Source organism: Elgaria multicarinata, chromosome 8 (assembly GCF_023053635.1).
Source record: "Elgaria multicarinata webbii isolate HBS135686 ecotype San Diego chromosome 8, rElgMul1.1.pri, whole genome shotgun sequence".
Classification (NCBI taxonomy): domain Eukaryota; kingdom Metazoa; phylum Chordata; class Lepidosauria; order Squamata; family Anguidae; genus Elgaria; species Elgaria multicarinata.
The window spans coordinates 97,690,812-97,710,398 of NC_086178.1; the positions used below are offsets into that span (position 1 = coordinate 97,690,812).

General features: G+C 41.6%; 1 protein-coding gene across 1 annotated transcript; it reads right to left on the bottom strand.

The window, feature by feature from the left end:
- Window positions 1-615: 615 nt before the first annotated feature.
- Window positions 616-19,336, bottom strand: CDK1 (cyclin dependent kinase 1). Its single transcript, XM_063131640.1, has 7 exons — window positions 19,279-19,336; window positions 15,673-15,829; window positions 12,510-12,633; window positions 10,167-10,337; window positions 7,916-8,079; window positions 6,747-6,888; window positions 616-781 (listed from the first exon to the last, which is right to left on the bottom strand). Exons 1-7 carry the CDS (start codon window positions 19,313-19,315, stop codon window positions 665-667), a joined length of 912 nt encoding a protein of 303 aa, XP_062987710.1. The 5' UTR covers window positions 19,316-19,336; the 3' UTR covers window positions 616-664.
- Between the last annotated feature and the right edge of the window lie 251 nt (window positions 19,337-19,587).

Here is a 19,587-nt window from a genome sequence, read left to right on the forward strand (position 1 = left end):
GGTGGTGGTGTGGAGAAAAGAAGCGTTGTGTCTGTGTGCTCTAAATAGTCATGCTTCAGGGGTACATCATGCACAATGCGCCTCAGTGAGGGACAAGCCTGTATGAAGGGGCAGGTTTCGCTCACACTGCAACACCATCCACACGCACAACACTTGCATGGGATGAAAGTGAATGGTTGCAATTCACTCCTATGGGGAAAAAATAATGGGGTGCACTCCAGGGCATTAGGCTGAGGAGAGAACCTACTCCTGTCGACTCCACCATTGAAAATCAAGCTGGCCTCTTATCTGCTTAGCTCCATCCTGGATCCCATTTCATTTATGTTAGTATGTGTTTCCTTTGGCATAGCCCAACCTGCCATGTAATTTCTATGTCCCCCTCACTTAGTCATGTTAATGAGTTCTTCCGCATATTTGAAAGAAAGAGTCTCCACTCCTATGCTAGATTTAAAGATTTTATTTATATAATAGTGGGTTGCATTAACAGTTTACAGCTTTATTGGCTAGGGACCAGGTTAATATTTACATTCAAGGAAGATTGAAACCAGAGCACTCTAAATAACGCTACAGCTTTAGAGTAGGACAAGACACATACATATAAAAAAACCAAGAGAGAGACTTTCAGTAATTTTACTCCAAAACCCCAGAGGTTGTTTTAAAGCATTTAACATTTTTTGATCCGATTAGCTGGAAGTTTCGATTTGTCCAAGTCGTCAAAGTACGGATGGTTCAGGATCACACGGCCAGAAATTCTCTTTGCAGGATCATAGATCAACATTTTCTGCAAGTCAAAATAAAGGCAGGTTAGCCACCTGCTGGAGGAGCAAGCTTAGGCAGAGCAATCAGGATCCCTAGAACTGCACATTTCATGCCGAAACCGACCAAACACCCAGCTTATCCAGCATTCTCTTTTTGAGTATTTGACACCAGGTCAAAAGCTTGCCATAGGAAGCCACCTTGAGGCCCAGTATAGGAAAAATAATAATGATGATGATAATAACAGTAATAGATCTGCTCATAAGTATTCTAGCTTAGTGAACCGCCCAGAGCGCTTCGGCTATTAGGTGGTATAAAAATGTAATAAATAAATAAATAAATAAATAAATAAATAAATAAATAAATAAATAGATAGTAGTTTCAGTTCCTCTCCAACTTCAACATGTTAATTTTGGCAAAGCAAGAAACTTTAGGGGGTTGAACCCCATTCCTCAATCCTGGTTCATACATCACATATGGCGCACCTCTTCACATAGCAGAAGAGGAGGAGGCGTGTCCCCATCAATCCACTATGCAAGTGCCCGAACCCACAGAGCAGGCAACTCCATATGAAAAGAAACCTAGTTGTGTTGAGCATCCAATTCATGTGCTTCTTCCTCAAAAGAGAGATGGCATGAATTGGGAACCCACACCAGCTCTGCATCAGCATAGAGCACCTGCTTCGTGAGAAGTAGGATGTAGAACTCCCACATCTCCATCATGCAAAAAGACCCCTGTAGGACATTTGACAGATTGCAGCCCATTGACTTGGTCCCAGAGGCCCAATCACAATTTGGAAATTGTGAAAAGCAGGTGTGACCGTGAGATGGAGAAGTGATTTAATTTTAAAGATTAGGCATGTGTTATGCATAGCGCAAAGAAAATAGACAGCAGAAGACAGGCTGCTCTTTCACAAAGTTAAATTAGTTTGGGGACAGGTAAAAAAAGTACTTCTTCAAGTAACACAGAATAAAATTTATGGAATTCACTACCACTGCCTTCACCAGGTGCGTTGGACATCTCCCATAATGCCACAGTTCAACACATCTGGAGGGACCAGATGGGGAAGGCTACTCTACCACAAGGTGTGGCAATGACCACCGGCTTTGAAGAGGATTAGAGAAGTCCATGGAGGAGAAGGTTATCAAGAGTAATCAGCCATGGTAGCAAAGTTGCCATAGGCAGTTAACACCTATAAATCCCAGGTGCTGGGAAGCCACTAAAGGGAAGCGCTTTTGCCTTCTTGCCCTGCTGTGGGCTTCCCTTAAGCAAGTGGCTGGCCACTGTGAGAAGCAAAATATCAGACTAGATCAGACCAAAGGTCTATCCAACAGAGCTTTTCCTAGTATTCTTCAAATACTTGAAAGGTTGCCACACAGGAGGGCCAGGAACTCTTCTCGATCCATCCCAGAGTGCAAGACACAGAATAATGGGCTCAAGTTACAGGAAGCCCGATTCCGGCTGGACCTCAGGAAAAACTTCCTTACTGTTAGAGCAGTACGACTATGGAACCAGTTACCTTGGGAGGTTGTGGGCTCTCCCACACTAGAGGCCTTCAAGAGGCAGCTGGACAACCATCTGTCAGGGATGCTTTAGGGTGGATTTCTGCACTGAGCAGGGAGCTGGACTCGATGGCCTTATAGGCCCCTTCCAACTCTACTATTCTATGATTCTAGTACCTTACATTTTATACAGTGCCTGGCTTAAGTATTCATTCCCTCTTTTGTTGTGCTATAACCTGGAATTAAAATGGCATTAATTGGCATGTTTACCATTTGATTTACACAACATACTTAATACTTTGAAGGTGTAAAATACTTCTACGGTGACACAGAAGTAAACAAAAACAAACTGACATTTGTTGGCTGCATAAGTATTCACCCCACTAAGTCAATACTTGGTAAAAGCACCTTTGGCAGCAATTATATCTGTGGATCTTTGGGGGGAAGTGTCTACCACCTTTGCCCATTTGGATCCTGCAATATTTGCCCATTCTTCTTGGCAAAATTGCTCGAGCTGTGTCACGTTGGTTGGGGACCGTGGGTGAACAACAATTTTCAAGTCTTGTCACAGACTCTCAATCAGATTGAGGTCTAGTCTTTGACTGGCCATTCTAAGACATTCAGCTTTTTTTAAAAAAAAAAACCACCCCAGTGTAACTTTGGCTGTGTGTTTAGGGTCATTGCCCTGGAAGGTGAACCTCCGCTGCTGTCCCAGTTCACCTGCAGACCGAAACAGGTTTTCCTCTAGGATTGCCCTGTATTTGGCTCTATTCATCTTGCCCTCAATCCTGACCAGCTTCCAGTCGATGAAAAACATCTCCATAACATGATGCTGCCACCACCATGCTTCATTGTGGGCATAGTATTCTCAGGGCAATGAGCACTGTTGGTTTTGCACCACACACCACGTTTTGCGCTAAAGCCAAAAAGTTTAATTTTGGCCTCATCAGACAAGAGAATCTTTGCCCACATGTTTGCTGTGTTTCCTGCATGTCTTTTGACAAAATCCAAACAGAGTTTGATATGCATTTTTTTTCCAGCAATGGCTTTCTTCTCACCACTTCCATGAAGCCCAGCTTCACGTAGCGTCCAGGTGATAGTTGTTCCATGGCCGGTTTCTCCCATCTCAGCTGTGGATCTCCCCAGCTCCTTCAGAGTGATCACTGGTCTCTTGGTTGCTTCTCAGTCTAATGCCCTCCTTACCTAGTCACTGAGTTTTGGTGGATGGCCTTCTCTAGGCAAAGTCACAGTTGTGCCATATTCTTTCCATGTTGTAATAATGGATTTAACAGCGCTCATAAATTTAACAGCGTTCATAGTTTGGGATATTTTTTTTATAACCGAACCCTGATTGGTGGTTCTCCAGAACTTTATTCCAGACTTGTTTTGCTGGTTCCTTGGACTTCACAATGCTATTGGTTTAGATATGCTCTCCAACAAACTCGCAGGTCTTCCAGAAACAGGTATATTTTATCTGAGATAATGTGGCACTTGAATTGAAGACAGGTGGACTCGATTTAACTAATTATGTGACTTCTGAAGGCAATTGGTTGCACCGGAGCTTATTTAGTAGGCATGTGCTCCGCTCCGATTAGAAGCGTAGAAGCAGGAGCGAATTGGCCTGCTCCACCTTGCCCAGAGGCGGAGTAGAAGCGGACCGCGGACCCCTAGAAGCAAGGCGAAGAGAAGCGCCCATTTTCGGAGCACTCCTCTTTCCGCGGTCCGGTCCGATCGCCATCTTGAAACATTTCACCCATAGCATTGCATTGCGGAAAAGAAAGGGGGATAACTGTGTTGTTTTTGAAGCTATCTTTCTGAAAATTCTTGTGCTTAGTGAGTCGTGGATGGGGGTCATTTTGAGCCTACTCTCTGCGTGGTGCGGGTCGCATGCTAGAATTTTTTAAGAAGTAGGGTAAAGGCGGGGAAAAGGTTACCTGTTTCGATTGCTGAGGGGCAGAGTCAACTCCCGGTCATGATCACATGATCCCAAAGTTGGAGGAGGGGATAGGCAAAACGGGTAACTTGGGATTCTGGGAACTTCTCTTTCTTAGTCTGAACAGACTTTTCCCAGTGTTTTTTAAAACACTAGCCCCACCAAATGCACAAACACAACCTGAAATCATATACTAAGCCAATAATAAGAGAGCACTGCTACCCACCCTAACTTTGGGGAACAACTGAAAAGATGTGGTGCAAGGGGATGAGCTCCCCTAGGGCATGCCATGTGGACGTGCCCCCACTCTCTCCTGTACTTGGAGGGCTATCAGAGCCCTCCAAAGAGAGTAAAGCAATGCCTATCATGAGTTGAAGTGAGAGCTTGACTTCTTAGTTGAGCTCTAGTGGTGGAGCAATGGCTTTCATGAGTTGAACTGACAGCGTTGCTTCTTAAAAGACTGGTCACTAGGACCAGTCAAATTGGCAGCTGCTTCCCCCTCCCCTGGGCACATCCCCCTATGACTGGTAAAAGACAGATATAGCCTTTTAAAAAAAGTTCTTCTTGTTGTTTATTCAGCAACACTGCTGCTTTTAATTCCACCTCTCCTTTGTTTATTTATTTATTTATTTATTCCATTTTATATGCATTACTGGCTTATCCTTGGCTCACTTCCTTATGCCCCCAGAAATGTCTGCTGCCTGCCTGCCTTCCCTCCCTCCTCCCCTGCCCGCCTCGCAGGGATGTTGTGTGCGTCTGGCTTTGACTCAGGGGAAAAGTCCTTCCTGCGCTCACTTGGAGTTTTGGAAGTTCCAAATCCATTTTTCAAGTTTGGAAGAAGATTCATAGGTTTATCTCTACTCCCCAATTCATGGCATGTTGGGATTTCCTTTGAAATGGCCCCGTTGAGCTGTCTGCAGGTTTAAGCCCCGCCAAAAAACAGGGGATGATGGGACTGCCTTCTACCTTGGCATGATTGTGGGTCTAGATGGCATCTGTGAGTGTGCTCACTTCCCTTTTTTTTATCTGTCCAAATGTCAGAGAATAGTCCACGTCTGCAAATGGGGTGCCCGATTTTCATAAATTCCCCAAAAATCAGGGGATGTTGGGACTGCCTTGAGTCTTGGCGTGCATGTGTATCCCTGGATAAGCTATCATGGTGGCGAGTTTGAGGTTTCTAACGTGCAAATTGAAGGAGCTATCGAAAGGGGTGTGAATGGGGTGCCCGATTTTCATAAATTCCCCAAAAATCAGGGGATGATGGGACTGCCTTGAGTCTGGGCGTGCATGTGTATCCCTGGATAAGCTATCATGGTGGTGAGTTTGAGGTTCCTAACGTGGAAATTGACGGAGCTATCGAAAGGGGTGTGAATGGGGTGCCCGATTTTCATAAATTCCCCCAAAATCAGGGGATGATGGGACTGCCTTGAGTCTGGGCGTGCATGTGTATCCCTGGATAAGCTGTCATGGTGGCGAGTTTGAGGTTTCTAACGTGCAAATTGACGGAGCTATCGAAAGGGGTGTGAATGGGGTGCCCGATTTTCATAAATTCCCCAAAAATCAGGGGATGCTGGGACTGCCTTGAGTCTTGGCGTGCATGTGTATCCCTGGATAAGCTATCATGGTGGTGAGTTTGAGGTTTCTAACGTGCAAATTGACGGAGCTATGGAAAGGGGTGTGAATGGGGTGCCTGATTTTCATAAATTCCCCAAAAATCAGGGGATGATGGGATTGCCTTGAGTCTTGGCGTTCGTGTGTATCATGAGGTGTCATGTTGCCAAACTTGAGGTTTCTAACTTTAACAGAAAAAAAGTTGTATACTTTTTTAGCTTAATGCAAGCCTATGGGGGGGGGGGGGGAAACGGAGCTCCGATCCGGATCCGGAGCTCCGCAGCGGAGCAGAGCGGACATGGGCAGAGCGGGGGCGGAGCGAAGCGGCCCGATCCACAAGTCGCGGATCTGGAAGAGAAGTGGAGCGGGGGGTCCGTGCACACCCCTATTATTTAGGTGTGTCACAGTCCAGGGGGTCAACACTTATGCAACCAACAAATGCCAGTTGGTTTTTGTTTACTTAACTTTTGTATCACCATAAAAAATATTTTGCATCTCCAAAGTGTTAAGTATGTTGTGTAAATCAAATAATAAACACACCAATTAACTCTATTTTAATTCTACGTCGTAACACAACAAAAGTGTGGATGTCAAAGGTGTAATAATACTTCTGCAAGCCACTTAGATAATGTGTACACACACACAGAGAGAGAGAGAGAGAGAGAGAGAGAGAGAAAACTTCTCCTTCAGCAGGATTACACAAAAATAATTCATCTGCATATCCCTGTGGCCAACTAAATCCTATGCAGTCCTGTCTTATTTATTGCATAACCTTATTTATCCCCAGCAACTGTTAGGGGACAACCAAATCTTTCAGCCAGATGGAGAAATGTTTACCATGCATCAGAACCTTAAATTAATATAAACATAACATTACACATACACACACTCAGTCATTCTATGTGCGCTCTCCATCCATCCATGCGAAAGAAATGTTCACTTACGGAAAGCAGGTCCAGCCCATCATCATCCAGGTTTTTCACTTGAGAGGCCAGACTGCTTGGTTTCCATTTGGGGAAAGTGTTCTTGTAATCCTGCAAGGATTCTACTTCAGGCCACACATCATTGTTGGGTGTCCCCAGAGCTCTGCAGGAAAAATAACCATGGAGTTGACTGAGGATGCAAGGGTGATACTATCAACAGATTGGAGGAAGGCTTGAGTCTATGGCCTTCCCATACCCCTGACACACTCCCAGAATTGGGGAGAATGTCCACCAGCCCCAGAAGTGGCATAGATAGTTTCCCTCCTGTTCCAGTCAATGGGAGGGGAATCATAAGGGTGAGGAAGAACACCAGTTCCTCCTCTCTTCCAACAGGAGCCCAGCAAGACTTTGGATCAGGTGTCTCCTCTGCCTTGGGGTATGTCCTGCCCCCACCAATAGGATAGCTCTTCAAGTTGTCTTTGGCAAACACGTCTGAATAGGTTCTGCTGAACGCTTCTTTGAGAATTGCCCTTTGCAAGATTACTGTGGTATCACCCACAAATCTCAATCACCCAAACGCCATTTATGTGGCTTTGTTGAAATCTTCAGCTTCTGAAGACATGCACAGCAATAAGTTTGTTGTGCTGAACTGAAGCACTCGTGACTGTGTGTAAGAAAATGAACATCTGCGCTATTACGCTCTGTGAGAGGGCAAACACAGTCCATCATTCCCAGCAGGTTGCTGAAGTGGTATTGTCCAGGCAACACAGACAGACACTGCTGCAACACAATAGTTCAAATGGCCTGAACACAATGCCATTTGAACTATTATAAAGTCCATGCACAATATCCTGTACACAGATGTGCCACTATAATCACTCAGAAACAGACCATTAAGGTGACAATTCTAAACACTTACTAGTACATTAATCCCATTGAGCTTAGTGGAACTTAATTCCAAGTGAATATATTTAGGATCCACTTAGCTCAGATCCATAATGATGTGTTGTTTAATAATTTGCCATCGCAAAAGAGACAATGAACAAAGACAAGCAAGCACTGGTGTCAATTCATTGGACGCACAACAAAACTGTCCAAAATGGACAGGATACATTTTCGTGAAACCAGATCTAAACTTATTGGCCAACCACAATTTCACAGATGGATCTTTCCAACTTTTTGTTCAGTACCTGAAGATCCTGAAGAGTTGATCAATTTCCGAGTCCCCATGGAAGAGTGGTTTCTTTGTGGCCATTTCAGCAAATATTGTGCCTATGCTCCATATATCTACAGGTGTTGCGTAGCGTGCACAGCCTAGCAACACTTCTGGGGATCTGTACCACAGTGTTACTACCTAGCACAAGAAAATGCTCATTAGAATTTTTAATAGCTATTTGAAGGAGGAGAAAGATCTGGCACACTTTGGAGCAACTAATGCAACCTGCAACACCAGTCCTTGGAGTTGTAACTGCTTTTAAAAGCACACAGTTTTTTAACTCGTTTTGTAAATTCAGTGATAAGTTTATACCTGAGATAGTTACAGGCATCTGGTTCCCGCATAAGGCCAACTCATGGTTTGTTGCCCTATCCAGGATTTGTCTGGCAGACGATCGAAGAAATCCCTGGGATGTTTGCTTCCCTACTCCTTCCCCCATTCCCTTCCTGTATCCCAAATGCCTTTGAGGCGCTGTACTACTGGCAAGAAGAGCAGTTGGTTATCTGCCACCTCTGTAGCCTGGCAAAATAACCCATGGTTATTTCACACATAATGACAACTCGTGGTTTAAACAACTCAGAGTTCACAAGCCAAGAACAAAAAAATAGCTTCGCTTTCTGACCTGGTTCAGACGACAGGTCATCCCATCATGGGTTCATTAACTCTTGGCTTGCATTAGTTGCTGCCTACCATTCTGAATATGCCCCAGGCAGGGGTTGCCGTAGCTTGTTGTGTCATCTGAACCTGGCCAGAGAGCCAGAGCAAAGGGCAGGCAGGGCCACCCCTTCTCTAAGCATATTGTGGAGGGTGGGACAATTCACTTTTGACAGAGGTCCAAACGGAAGCCTTGCAGAGGGCTAGAGGTTGCCACTCCCAATTATAAGATGATGCACGGTATGGAGGAAGTGGGAGTCCTTTTCTCCCTCCTAATATTAGAACTTTCCAATGAAGTGGATTAGACCAGCCAATGAAGTGCACGGGCGGTAGCTTCAGGACAGATAACAGGAAGCACTTCTTCATTCAGTTGATACCATGATGGCGTTTACTCCGCAAGATGCGATGACAACCACTGGATTAGGTGACAACTATTCTCACACACACACACACACACACCCTGAAATGGACCTTCCAAATTCAGGTGCAGTAAGCCCCTGCATGCCAAGTGTTGATGGGGAAGGGGCAGAAGAGCAGACAGGGAGGGCTATTGCTTTCGTGTCCTGCTTGCAGGCTTCTCTGAAGCATAATGTTGGCCAGCGTGGAAGAGAAGATGCTGGACTAGAGGACTTTGATCTGATCCAGCAAGGATCTTAGCAATAATTTGGAAGCTAAAGATGCCATGTAGTAGCCTTCTTAAACACACATTAAATGGAAAACTTATTAGCCTTTGTTTTAGCTTTGGGGAATCAAAAGTAACTAGAATGCTTTGCTACAAAGTAGCCAAAGTAACACCACAGAAGATACATACATTGGTTACAGGAATATGTTGGAGATGTGGTCAAGATTCTGCAAACATCAAATGTAGATGGTGGTCTTGTAAAAATGCAAGATTTTTTTGCGCTAGTGTGATTTGTATAATAGAAGATATAACTGGATATAAATTACCTATGAATCCAATGGTTTTACTATTAGCAGTTGAAAGATTTTGTTACAGCTAATAACCAAATAATGGTTTGTTTGTTTGTTTATTTATTTATTTATTGCATTTCTATACCGCCCAACAGCCGAAGCTTTCTGGGCAGTTTACAAAATTAAGACAATTCAAACATAAAACAGTATAAAACCATAATATAATATACAATATAAAAGCTCAACCAGATAATCACACTCCCCCAAATATGCCAACTTCTGCCTGAATACCAAAAGCCAAAAATTGGGGGGGAATAAGGAATGACAATTTTAAAAAAGTGACAGAATAATATTTGCATAAAATACTAATGCATAACATTTCTCTTTATAAGAAACTTTGGAAGAGTTAAGTCACAAAAATGATTTCTTAGAACAATGGAATAAGTTTATTCAGGATTGTAGTGTTTTTTTTAAAAAAAAACACGTACACAAGTACATTTTAGTGATAGTGTGAAAGACAGATTATACCTAACATATATAGTAGACCTGATTTAGAAATTTTATTTTGGTTCAAAATAATACTCTGGGGAAAGTATTGATTTGTTTGTGCTCTCTTGTTATATAATCATTTTTCTAAATAGTACTTGAAGGGTCCTTACCTCATGTGTGTAGACACGCACAGGGATGCCAAAAGCCCGAGCAAGCCCAAAGTCAGCAAGTTTAATTACTCCGTTGTCATCAATTAACAAGTTCTGAGGCTTCAAGTCTCTGTGCAGAATTCTTCTTGAGTGACAGAACACAATGCCTTGCACGATTTGGTACAAGTAACTCTGAAAGAATGGCAACAGTGTGTTATTATGGACGGCACACAGACACGCGAAGAACTGCCCTGAAGTTGGACATCGCAGAAGAAACGCAAGGGTCCCCTTCACATCTAAATTGTAGGGGAAAGATGAGATTGAAATTATGCATTATGCAGTTTTTTTTTGTTTTTAATTTGACATAGACTTCTTTCAATAACAAAATCTCACAATATTTTTTGAATTAACATAAATTTCATTCAATAGGCTTTTTAGGCTTTTAACATAAATGTCAGCTATTAGAAGAAAAAAATCTGTTTGAGGTTTTTCTGCCAGGCTTTAAGCATTTAAGTGGATACATAGAATGATGTCTGGAACCACTGCCTTTTTGGCCACGGCATTATCCCTATGGTTGGTGTGATTCTGAAGAAGCAAATCAGCGAAAACAGGATTAATTTACACCAGAAGCCTGTTAAAGCCTATTGAAAGAAATTTATGTTAAAAGCCTAAAAAGCCTATTGAAAGAAATTTATGTTAATTCAAAAAAATATTGAGATTTTGTTATTGAAAGAAGTCTATGTCAAATTAAAGACAAAAAAACAGTATTGAGATTTTCTATCACCCCCTTTCTTAATATATTTATTATTTAAATTATTGTATATTATAGTAGTGTGCCTTTGGCACTTGTTGGTTGCTATTATTCATATCAACTACTGCCTTCTTTAATTTTGTGCATTATGCAGTAGACATAAATGAAAGAAACTACAAAGATGCATACGGAAGGAGGCAGAGCACCAATACTGGCTCCACTAGGAGATCTCCTCCATTAGGGTCCTTCCCCCACCAACTACCACCTGACAGCAGCCATTCCAATAGGCTGCAGCAGGAGTGATGGGAAACTGGGCCAGTAGCATTGGGATCAGCAACTCTTGGCTCCTCCTCCCCGTGAACGGTTTCCATGCCATTGAAGAACTAGTGCCAGAATTTGCTTTTTCCTCATCCTCCATCATAAACTCTTTTCCTTTTGTGTTGTGTCTTTGAGATGGTAAGCCTCAGAGCAGCAGGGACAGTCTTGTTAAGGGACTTTGTAAGCCACTCTGGGGGTCTTTTTCAGCTGAAGCAGGGTGGATAAAAATCAATGATTTTTTAAAAAATAAATATCAAAAAAATCATATTTTTTTATAAAATGCTTTTTAAAGAAAAATCTATCTAAAAAGAGTTTTCTATTTAAGATATATTATAGTCCAAAGACTATTCATCATGAAATAAGGATTAGTTTTTAATTATGTAGCATGAGGCTGTATATTCATGCAATGTTTAAATTTTTTGGTAAATGAATTCCATTCATCCATTCACAATGTCCTGCTCTTCCAGAGGTTTCTGTAAGATTATTGGGTAATTTTTCTATCTAGAAGATATTATCACAGATGCTTGGTTTTACGGTCTTCAAAACTGTGAATTTGTGTCTGCAGAGATCACAATCCCATTGTTCCTTTGCAAATCTATGTACACAGAATCAACCCCTTACCTCTTAAGTGCTATGTTTCAAAAAATTCAATGAATAGAGTGCACTTTTGGGGGGAGGGGGGAAGTCACTTGATTAAATCAAGTCCTTCTGAGTAGTGATTTAAATCGAGATTTAAATCATGGTTTAAATAAAATTGATTTTAAACAAATCCACCCTGAGCTGAAGAGCAAAGTAAAAACGCTCCAAACCAAGGTGGCTCAATCGCCATACGAAGCGATCAAAAGCCCTCCGAAGTGATCAATTCAGACCTCTGGCAGGAACGATCTGTCCCTCTCCCAGCAGCCAAATGGATATGGAGGAAAATGTTGTGGGGTGGGGAGGCGGGGAGAGAGAAGAGAGACCTCTTCCCTCTGGGCCTATGCATCTTCTTCTATGGCTTATGAAACCCTATGGCATCAGTAGTAGTGGACAATTGTCTTAATCTTCTCATGCCATGTGATATGGGGCCTCAGACATTTTTAGGACACATGGTCAGTTTATCCAAGGCAACAGTGAGGCCCAGACCCATGTGGCATTCCACATGACTGTGTGTGAACTGGAATTCACCCCAGGAGTCTCATATGTCATGGATAATGAAATTGTCATGTACAGATTCCCTATTTGACGAATCAAGGTGGAAAGGTTCCACAGAGAGGTTGTTTCAAATGTATCAATTTACATTATTGTTTCCTTACCTTTACAAGCATACGATCTAAATACTGTCCAGATGGGATAGAATCCAAGTATTTCTTGAGATCCATAGACAGAAATTCAAAGATAAGGTAAAGCCTTGAATCTTGCATGAGCACATCCTGAAGACTGAAGAGATTTTTTTTTAAAGACAGCTCAAACATTAAGCATATAAACCAGTTTTGTTATACATACCACTAAGGCCTCTTTATGTAACTGGACAAGCATTAAGCATCTTGGTTATCACTCATTATACTAAACCAGCCTTCCCTACATGCCAAGATAAGGGTTCTGCAGCTTAACTACATAAACATACTTCCCATCAGCAGCTTATCTTGAAGGATCCATTGAACCTGTAGCTATAAATGCTGTGGCGGCAGTGATGGGTGGATGGACATTGTAAATTAAGGCGGCACACAGAGACCAAATAAAACTAGCCCAATATACTTTGGGCGCAATCCTATGCATGTTTAGACAGAAAAAAAGTCCTACAACTCCAAGCATTGTAGGACTTTTTTCTGTCTAAACATGCATACAATCACACCTTTAGTTACTGAAAAGGGGGATATAAATTTAATAACATATAAAATCTACACTTAATATCCCACAAACCTGAATCCACAGCCTGTTCTATGTACAAAAAAAAAAAAAAAAAAAAACACCAAGGGGAAATATAACTCAATAGGTCTAGCATTGCATTTATTGTTGAGATTACAATCCTCTAGACGCACAGTCGAACAAAAAGCACGGACATTCACCAACTACATCATGCAGAAACACCTTTTGCTTAGCAACAACAGCCCTTGCTTTTGGGAAGTCTGGGCACCCAAATCTTCCACTAAGTGATCTTGCTTAGTACCCTACCATGCATAGAGATAGCCAAACAGAAATCCTTAACATTCACAAATACTCCCTTATGCAGATAAAAGTTATGTACTGAAAAAGGCGTATGTGCTGCATAACTAGAGCTTTAGATGACGCTCTTGGGATGCATAACAGCTCTATTGAGTTGCAAATAGATATTTTGTTATGGCAACCAGTTAGCATGCCTGCTTATTCATGAAATGTCAGATTTACAGCATGTATGTATAACCAAAAGTAAGTCCCAATGTGTTCAGTGGAGCTTATTCCCAAAATAGAATAGCATTGTAGCCTCAGAAAATTGGACACTTACATGCCAAGTACTTAAGTGTCATCCCAGTGACTTTGCGGTCATGGGCCCGAATGAGGACAGCTAGAAATGGATTGAACTTCATACTGAGTAATTGAATAAAATATTGCCTGTGCATTTTTCCTTTTCTCTAAAATAAGAGGACCAGAGTTTTTTCATTAAAGGGGAAAAAGGGGGAAGCTTAAGATTCTGGGAAGGGACCTAGAATAACACGGGAGGCCACCTTCACCATCTCACATACTATGGCTCTCTCCCCTTTTTGTGTAATAGTTGTGTTGCCATTCACCTGTTACCCCAAAAGGCCTAATCTTTCTCTTTCAACTCTATGGATCCCAGGGCCCATAGGATGTGCGGATTTGTACCTGAAGCCATAGACACGACTGTGACCTCAGGGGGAGAAATCCAAGCCTAGATTCCCCATTCCTTGCAGCCGCTGTGGAAAATTCTGCCATGGCTTCTCCTCTGAGGTCACAAACGCTGTTCCACCAAGGGTGAGCTATTCCACAAGCTCCCCCACACACACATACACCTGGAGACTTTAAAAGCAAGGCTGGAGCTGAAGGGAGGCGCTGCTTTGGGGGGGGGGGATGCTATTCCATCAAGGGTGAGCTATTCCCCCTATCCCCCCCCCCCCAAAACCTGGAGACTTTAAAAGCAAGGCTGGAGCGCGCTACTTCAGGGGGAGAAATGCTGTTCCAACCAAGCTGTCTTTTCTTTTCTTTTTATCTTCTTAGCTGGTTTGTTTTGCTGTAAACTTGTATTTTTGAATATTATTGTGAAGTTGCTGATTAGTATATTGTTATAGTTCTAATTTTTATAAACCGCCCAGAGAGCTTCGGCTGTTGGACGGTATAAAAATGCAATAAATGAAATGAAGAAACATCGTGACTTCCCAGAAAGTTTTAGACATGTATTAAAATTATGCTGAAATTACTAAGGATGAAAATAAAGGGCATGATGCTATCAAATTAAACACACACACCTGCCAATCCCATTGATTTTTACAAAAGATATTCAAGCACAAGTTTAAACCTGTCAAAAAATGATGACTTGAAGGTGCTTAAAATTGGATAGTACCTAATATTTATGAATATTTTAATACCAATTGTGCAATTGATACTGCATACCACCATATACTGTATCTCATGACTTTTAGGAGGAAAAATAAGTATACTGAGGATATGCCTCTAAACACACACCAGATTTGTCTGTATACTCCAAGGCTACCACCTAGACTATAACTTGCAACAAAGTGTCCAGCCAACCTAAACAAGCTTATACAATACAGATGATAAAACAGAAGAAGAGCAACACAGCCCTAAACTTGTTTACTGGGACTTACTTCTGACTACCTTCAGCCGGGTTTACTGCCAACCACATGTGCATAGGATCACAACCTTATTAGTGGCATTTGACTTATGGCTCTTTATTTTGATATCACAAGAGAAGTTGCGAGGGATCGACCTTTATGTGTTTTAAGACCAACGCCAATATTTTACACTGACTTATTTTGTAGCTTACAAGAGATTGGCCCAGTTCTCACATAATGACAACCCAGGTTTTTTTTATATAAAAAACCCAAATAAATACTGGGTTGTTGTGAACGAATATACTAGTTCATGCTTCTCAATTGCTCCCATTGAGAACAACACCTAAACAATCCAAGAATGTTCCATCCCTTGGTTGTTTTGTCGTGACGAACAAACCAGGAACTCTGGCTTTAATTCTGGTTTTAAAGCTTTGGTTCCAAGTCTGGCTTGCTGGAAGAGAGAGAGAGAGAGACAAGCTGGAGTTCCTGGTCTACCTCTCACAGCAGAAGCAATCTGGCAACGTTCACTAACACTTTCGCAATAACTCAGAATTATTATAAATTCTGGGTTATTGTGACACATGAACTAGGTCATCATTCTCTTGCACTAAAGTGGAATTTTGCATACTCATTAGAGGCAAAGACAGGAAAACCCATTTCCAAATACAATCTTGTGTGATCTACATACCAGACTACATTGGGATGATGTAGTTCTTTTAATAAGGAAACCTCTCTGATAGCAGTGCTGGGAACACCTTCTTCATCGCTCTCTAATCGGATTTTCTTCATGGCAACCACTTGGCCTGTAGTTTTGTGTTTTCCTTTATACACAACACCATAAGTTCCTAACAGGAAAAAATGTCAATTTAACGCAGTACAATCTAAGCACACAAGGCATGATTCAGTTATTTAAGACTGTACTAGTAATATAGGTGCAAAATCCAGGAAAAGGAACTCATTTCATGACTTGGTATACCAAACCTAGGAAGGACAGCAAGAGCAATATAATTTGGCTAATGGGTATTTAAGGGATGAGCAAAAAGGATGCTAGTCAAATGGGGGTATATACTCCGCCTCAGGAATATTCCTGAGTATACTCCAAAAACTGACATGAAGCTTAGACAAACAAGTAGGCCAGTTTGCAGAACATGACAGCCCATCATGGGTTAATTTACCTGTGAAGAGCTACGGCACAAGCCAGCCACTATTATGAATATACAAACCCTGCCTGGTGACCACTGTGACTTATCCTCTTGGTCAAACCAGGGCAGCAGGGCTTATTTGAGGATTAACCAACACTTGCATAACCCCTGCTGCCCATGTTCGGAGAGCGCAAGCTAGGAATCCCGCCCGCCCTGCCCCCAAGCTGGGACTTGCAGACTCATAATGGCAGCCAGCAGACACTGCAGTGCCCTGATGGTTAATTTACCCATGGCAGGCTCCTGGGTCACCCAAAACAGGCCACTAAATATGCCTATATTCTTGAGGAACATCTAGTTGGGCATGAACTGTCCTCCTTGATGTTTAGAGCAGAGCAAAGCCACAGGTAAGAGAATCCGGATTGGCTGAAACACACTTAGACTAATTTACATTGGGTTTACAAGACCAGTTACTGATGTCTTCCACCAAAGTAACCAGCTATGAATATTATCTTCCCTGTCCCAAAAAGTCACTACCACTTGCCTCAACTCCTCCCTCAAGAGATCAAGAATTATAGCTGAAGAGCATTCCTTCACAGACTGGTAGTCTGAACTTCCTTTCACATAAAAATTCCCTGAACCTAGAAAACTAGATGTCAGGGAGAAGGGTAGGAAACCGTGTTCTGTTCTCCTCATGCCCAGATGCTAAAAATGTCACAAATGCTACTTCTGTAGCAGTAAAGAGGATTGAAGGTCAAGATTCTGTTAAGCAAGGCTACAATATAAGCTTACAGTTGGAACCATTTCTTTGTAGATGGGAGGTCAAGTTTCTGGACCAATAGGCTCGACATGGTATGAAGTGTCTCATTAATCCGAGGGTGGAAGTATGTTACCTCAAAAAACACATATTCACCAAGGTAACATGAATGCACGAGAGTGCTTAATCCTTCCCACATTTGCAAGCTCTGTCCTGCAAATCTATCTCCCCAACCCCACAAGGCCATTTCCTCAGTTAAGCTTCTTTCCATTCCTTACTTCCATTTGAAGAGTTTGGAAACTGCAGCTAGTGCAGAATTCGGTAGTCAGGTTGTTAGCTGGACTAGGCAATATGAATATGTAAGTCCAGTCCTGGTTTACCTGCACTGGTTGCCAATTTGTTTTTCGGCCAAATTCAAAAGGATGCTTTTCACTTATAACTCCCTACATGGTTCAATAATGTAAGGACTGTGGCCATTGCTAGACCAGGCCTATATCCCAGGATCATCCCTGTGCATCAAAGTGACACACAGGGGATCCTGGGAGCAGGCAGGGACGACCCCTCCATTTGCCTGGGATAATCCTTAGGTCTAGCTAAGGCCTGTCTCTCCCTGTATAAACTTACCCAGTCCTCGACGTGAGCTTCAGAAGCCCTGGCCTTTGTACCCTCTTGGGGAGAAGCTTCAGGCGGATGTCATTTTGGGATGAGGCCTTTTCTGTGATAGCCTCATTTTCATGGGATCCTCTCCCCAAAGATGCTCATCTGGCACCAATGCTATCATCCTTTTTGGCACTACACAAAGACATCCTCATTTTTCTGGGCATTTGGATATTAGTCATGGTCCAATTATTGAGGGCTGTTTTTGTGATGTGCGTTCTGCGCTGGGAGTGGGGCAAGTTTGTGTAAAAGTTTGTGTAAACTTTTCATACTGCAATTTTTTAAGATTGCGTTTTTATGGTATTTTATTTTATTTGTATTGCAATTGTGATCTATATTGATTTTAGAGGATTTCCCTGTTATATTAACCATGGATGTCGGTATTGTGTGTGTGTCGCTTTGGGACTGCTTTTTGCACTGGGAAATGATGAATACATCTTCATCCAAGAGCTCAGCTAAACAGTTCAAGGGAAAGTGGCCTGGATCAGATATAATGAGAGCCCACTCAGCCACAGTTTATCAGACTGAGATGCCCCTCCCTTTCAACAAAGCTTTTCTAGTTTCTTAAACCACAGTTTCCCGTAATTTATACACTGAGAAACTGGTTTAAGATCCCCTATAAAGCAGATCTACCCTGGGTTGATCTGATTTATAGAGTCGATATTCTGGTTTGTAGGATATCCTTAAACCACAGTTCTCTCATGGTCTGGAAAACCATGGTTTATCAGACTGGGATCATTAAATTTAAACCAGGTGATTCAAATTTGGTGATTGGAAGTCCCAACTCCTTTCGCTTTTAAAAAGAACAGCTGCAAGGAGGGTGGATAAAAATCAGTATTTTAAAAATATATAAAAGAAATCAGATTTTTTTAATTTAAATTGGATTTTTTTAATAAAATGCTTTTTGAGGAAAAAATCTAAAGATAGTTTTCTATTTAAGATACATTATAGTCCAAAGGTTATTCATCATGAAATAAGGATTAGTTTTTAATTATGTAGCATGAGCCTGCTTAAATTTTGGTAAATGAATTCCATTAATCCATTCACGATGTCATGCTCTTCCAGAGTTTTCTGTAAGATTATTTTTCTCTTTCCACTAAAGTACAGCAGAAAAGTTGTCCAAATATGAATTAACCAATTAAACTGGAGACAGTTCACCTCGCAATAATTTCATAATTATCTATGATGTGTTTCTAATAGTATAACCAAATCAGTATTTTTTGATGTAACTGTAAAACTAATCTGAAAAGTTGCTATTCTAAAAATGAAACCTTCATCTGGTTGTAAATATTAAGATTATATCAGCAAGAATGGGTCTTTGGTAACTATGAGTTGTGTAAAATATAGTGAGGAAGAGTGCACTTTTTTGCGGGGAGGGGGGAAGTCACATGATTAAATAGAGTCTTTCTGAGTATTGATTTAAATCAAATCCACCCTGGCTGCAAGGAATTTGGATTAGAGGGTCTAGCCCCATGCCTCTTCACTATAACCCTGATACAACAAAATGCCCTGGCTCAAAGCTGATATTAGCAATGGAGGAGAAAACATACAGGCTTAAGTCAATTCATTAGATTTCGCCCTCCACAGCTAATGATGGCGGTGTATGTGTGTCTATGTTTGACATCATATGTAATTTGACCCTAAGCTCCATCTAAATCTATGACATTTACATCCAAGTATGTAGATTTAGCCTGGAGATGCAATGCAGGCCTAGACTACATGACAGATCATAATTACCAACCTTCACCAATCTTTTCTATTTTTGTGTAGTTCTCCATTATTCCTTGATATGATTAGACCTGAAACAGAAGAAGGAGAATAGGAATTTGTAATGACAGGTGCATACCAAATATAAAAGGTATCCTTCCATTTGGTTTTCAAAATCTACTTGGGAACGTTTTGAACTGGCATGTATGTCTTTATTTCCTGCACAAACTGTAATTCAGCCAGCTATAATTAAGTTAAGAGGAAAGGTATTTTGTTCCATTACTGCTTTGATGTTAAGGAAGGTAACAAGAGATCACTTTTTCCTTTTAAGTCTCATTTAACT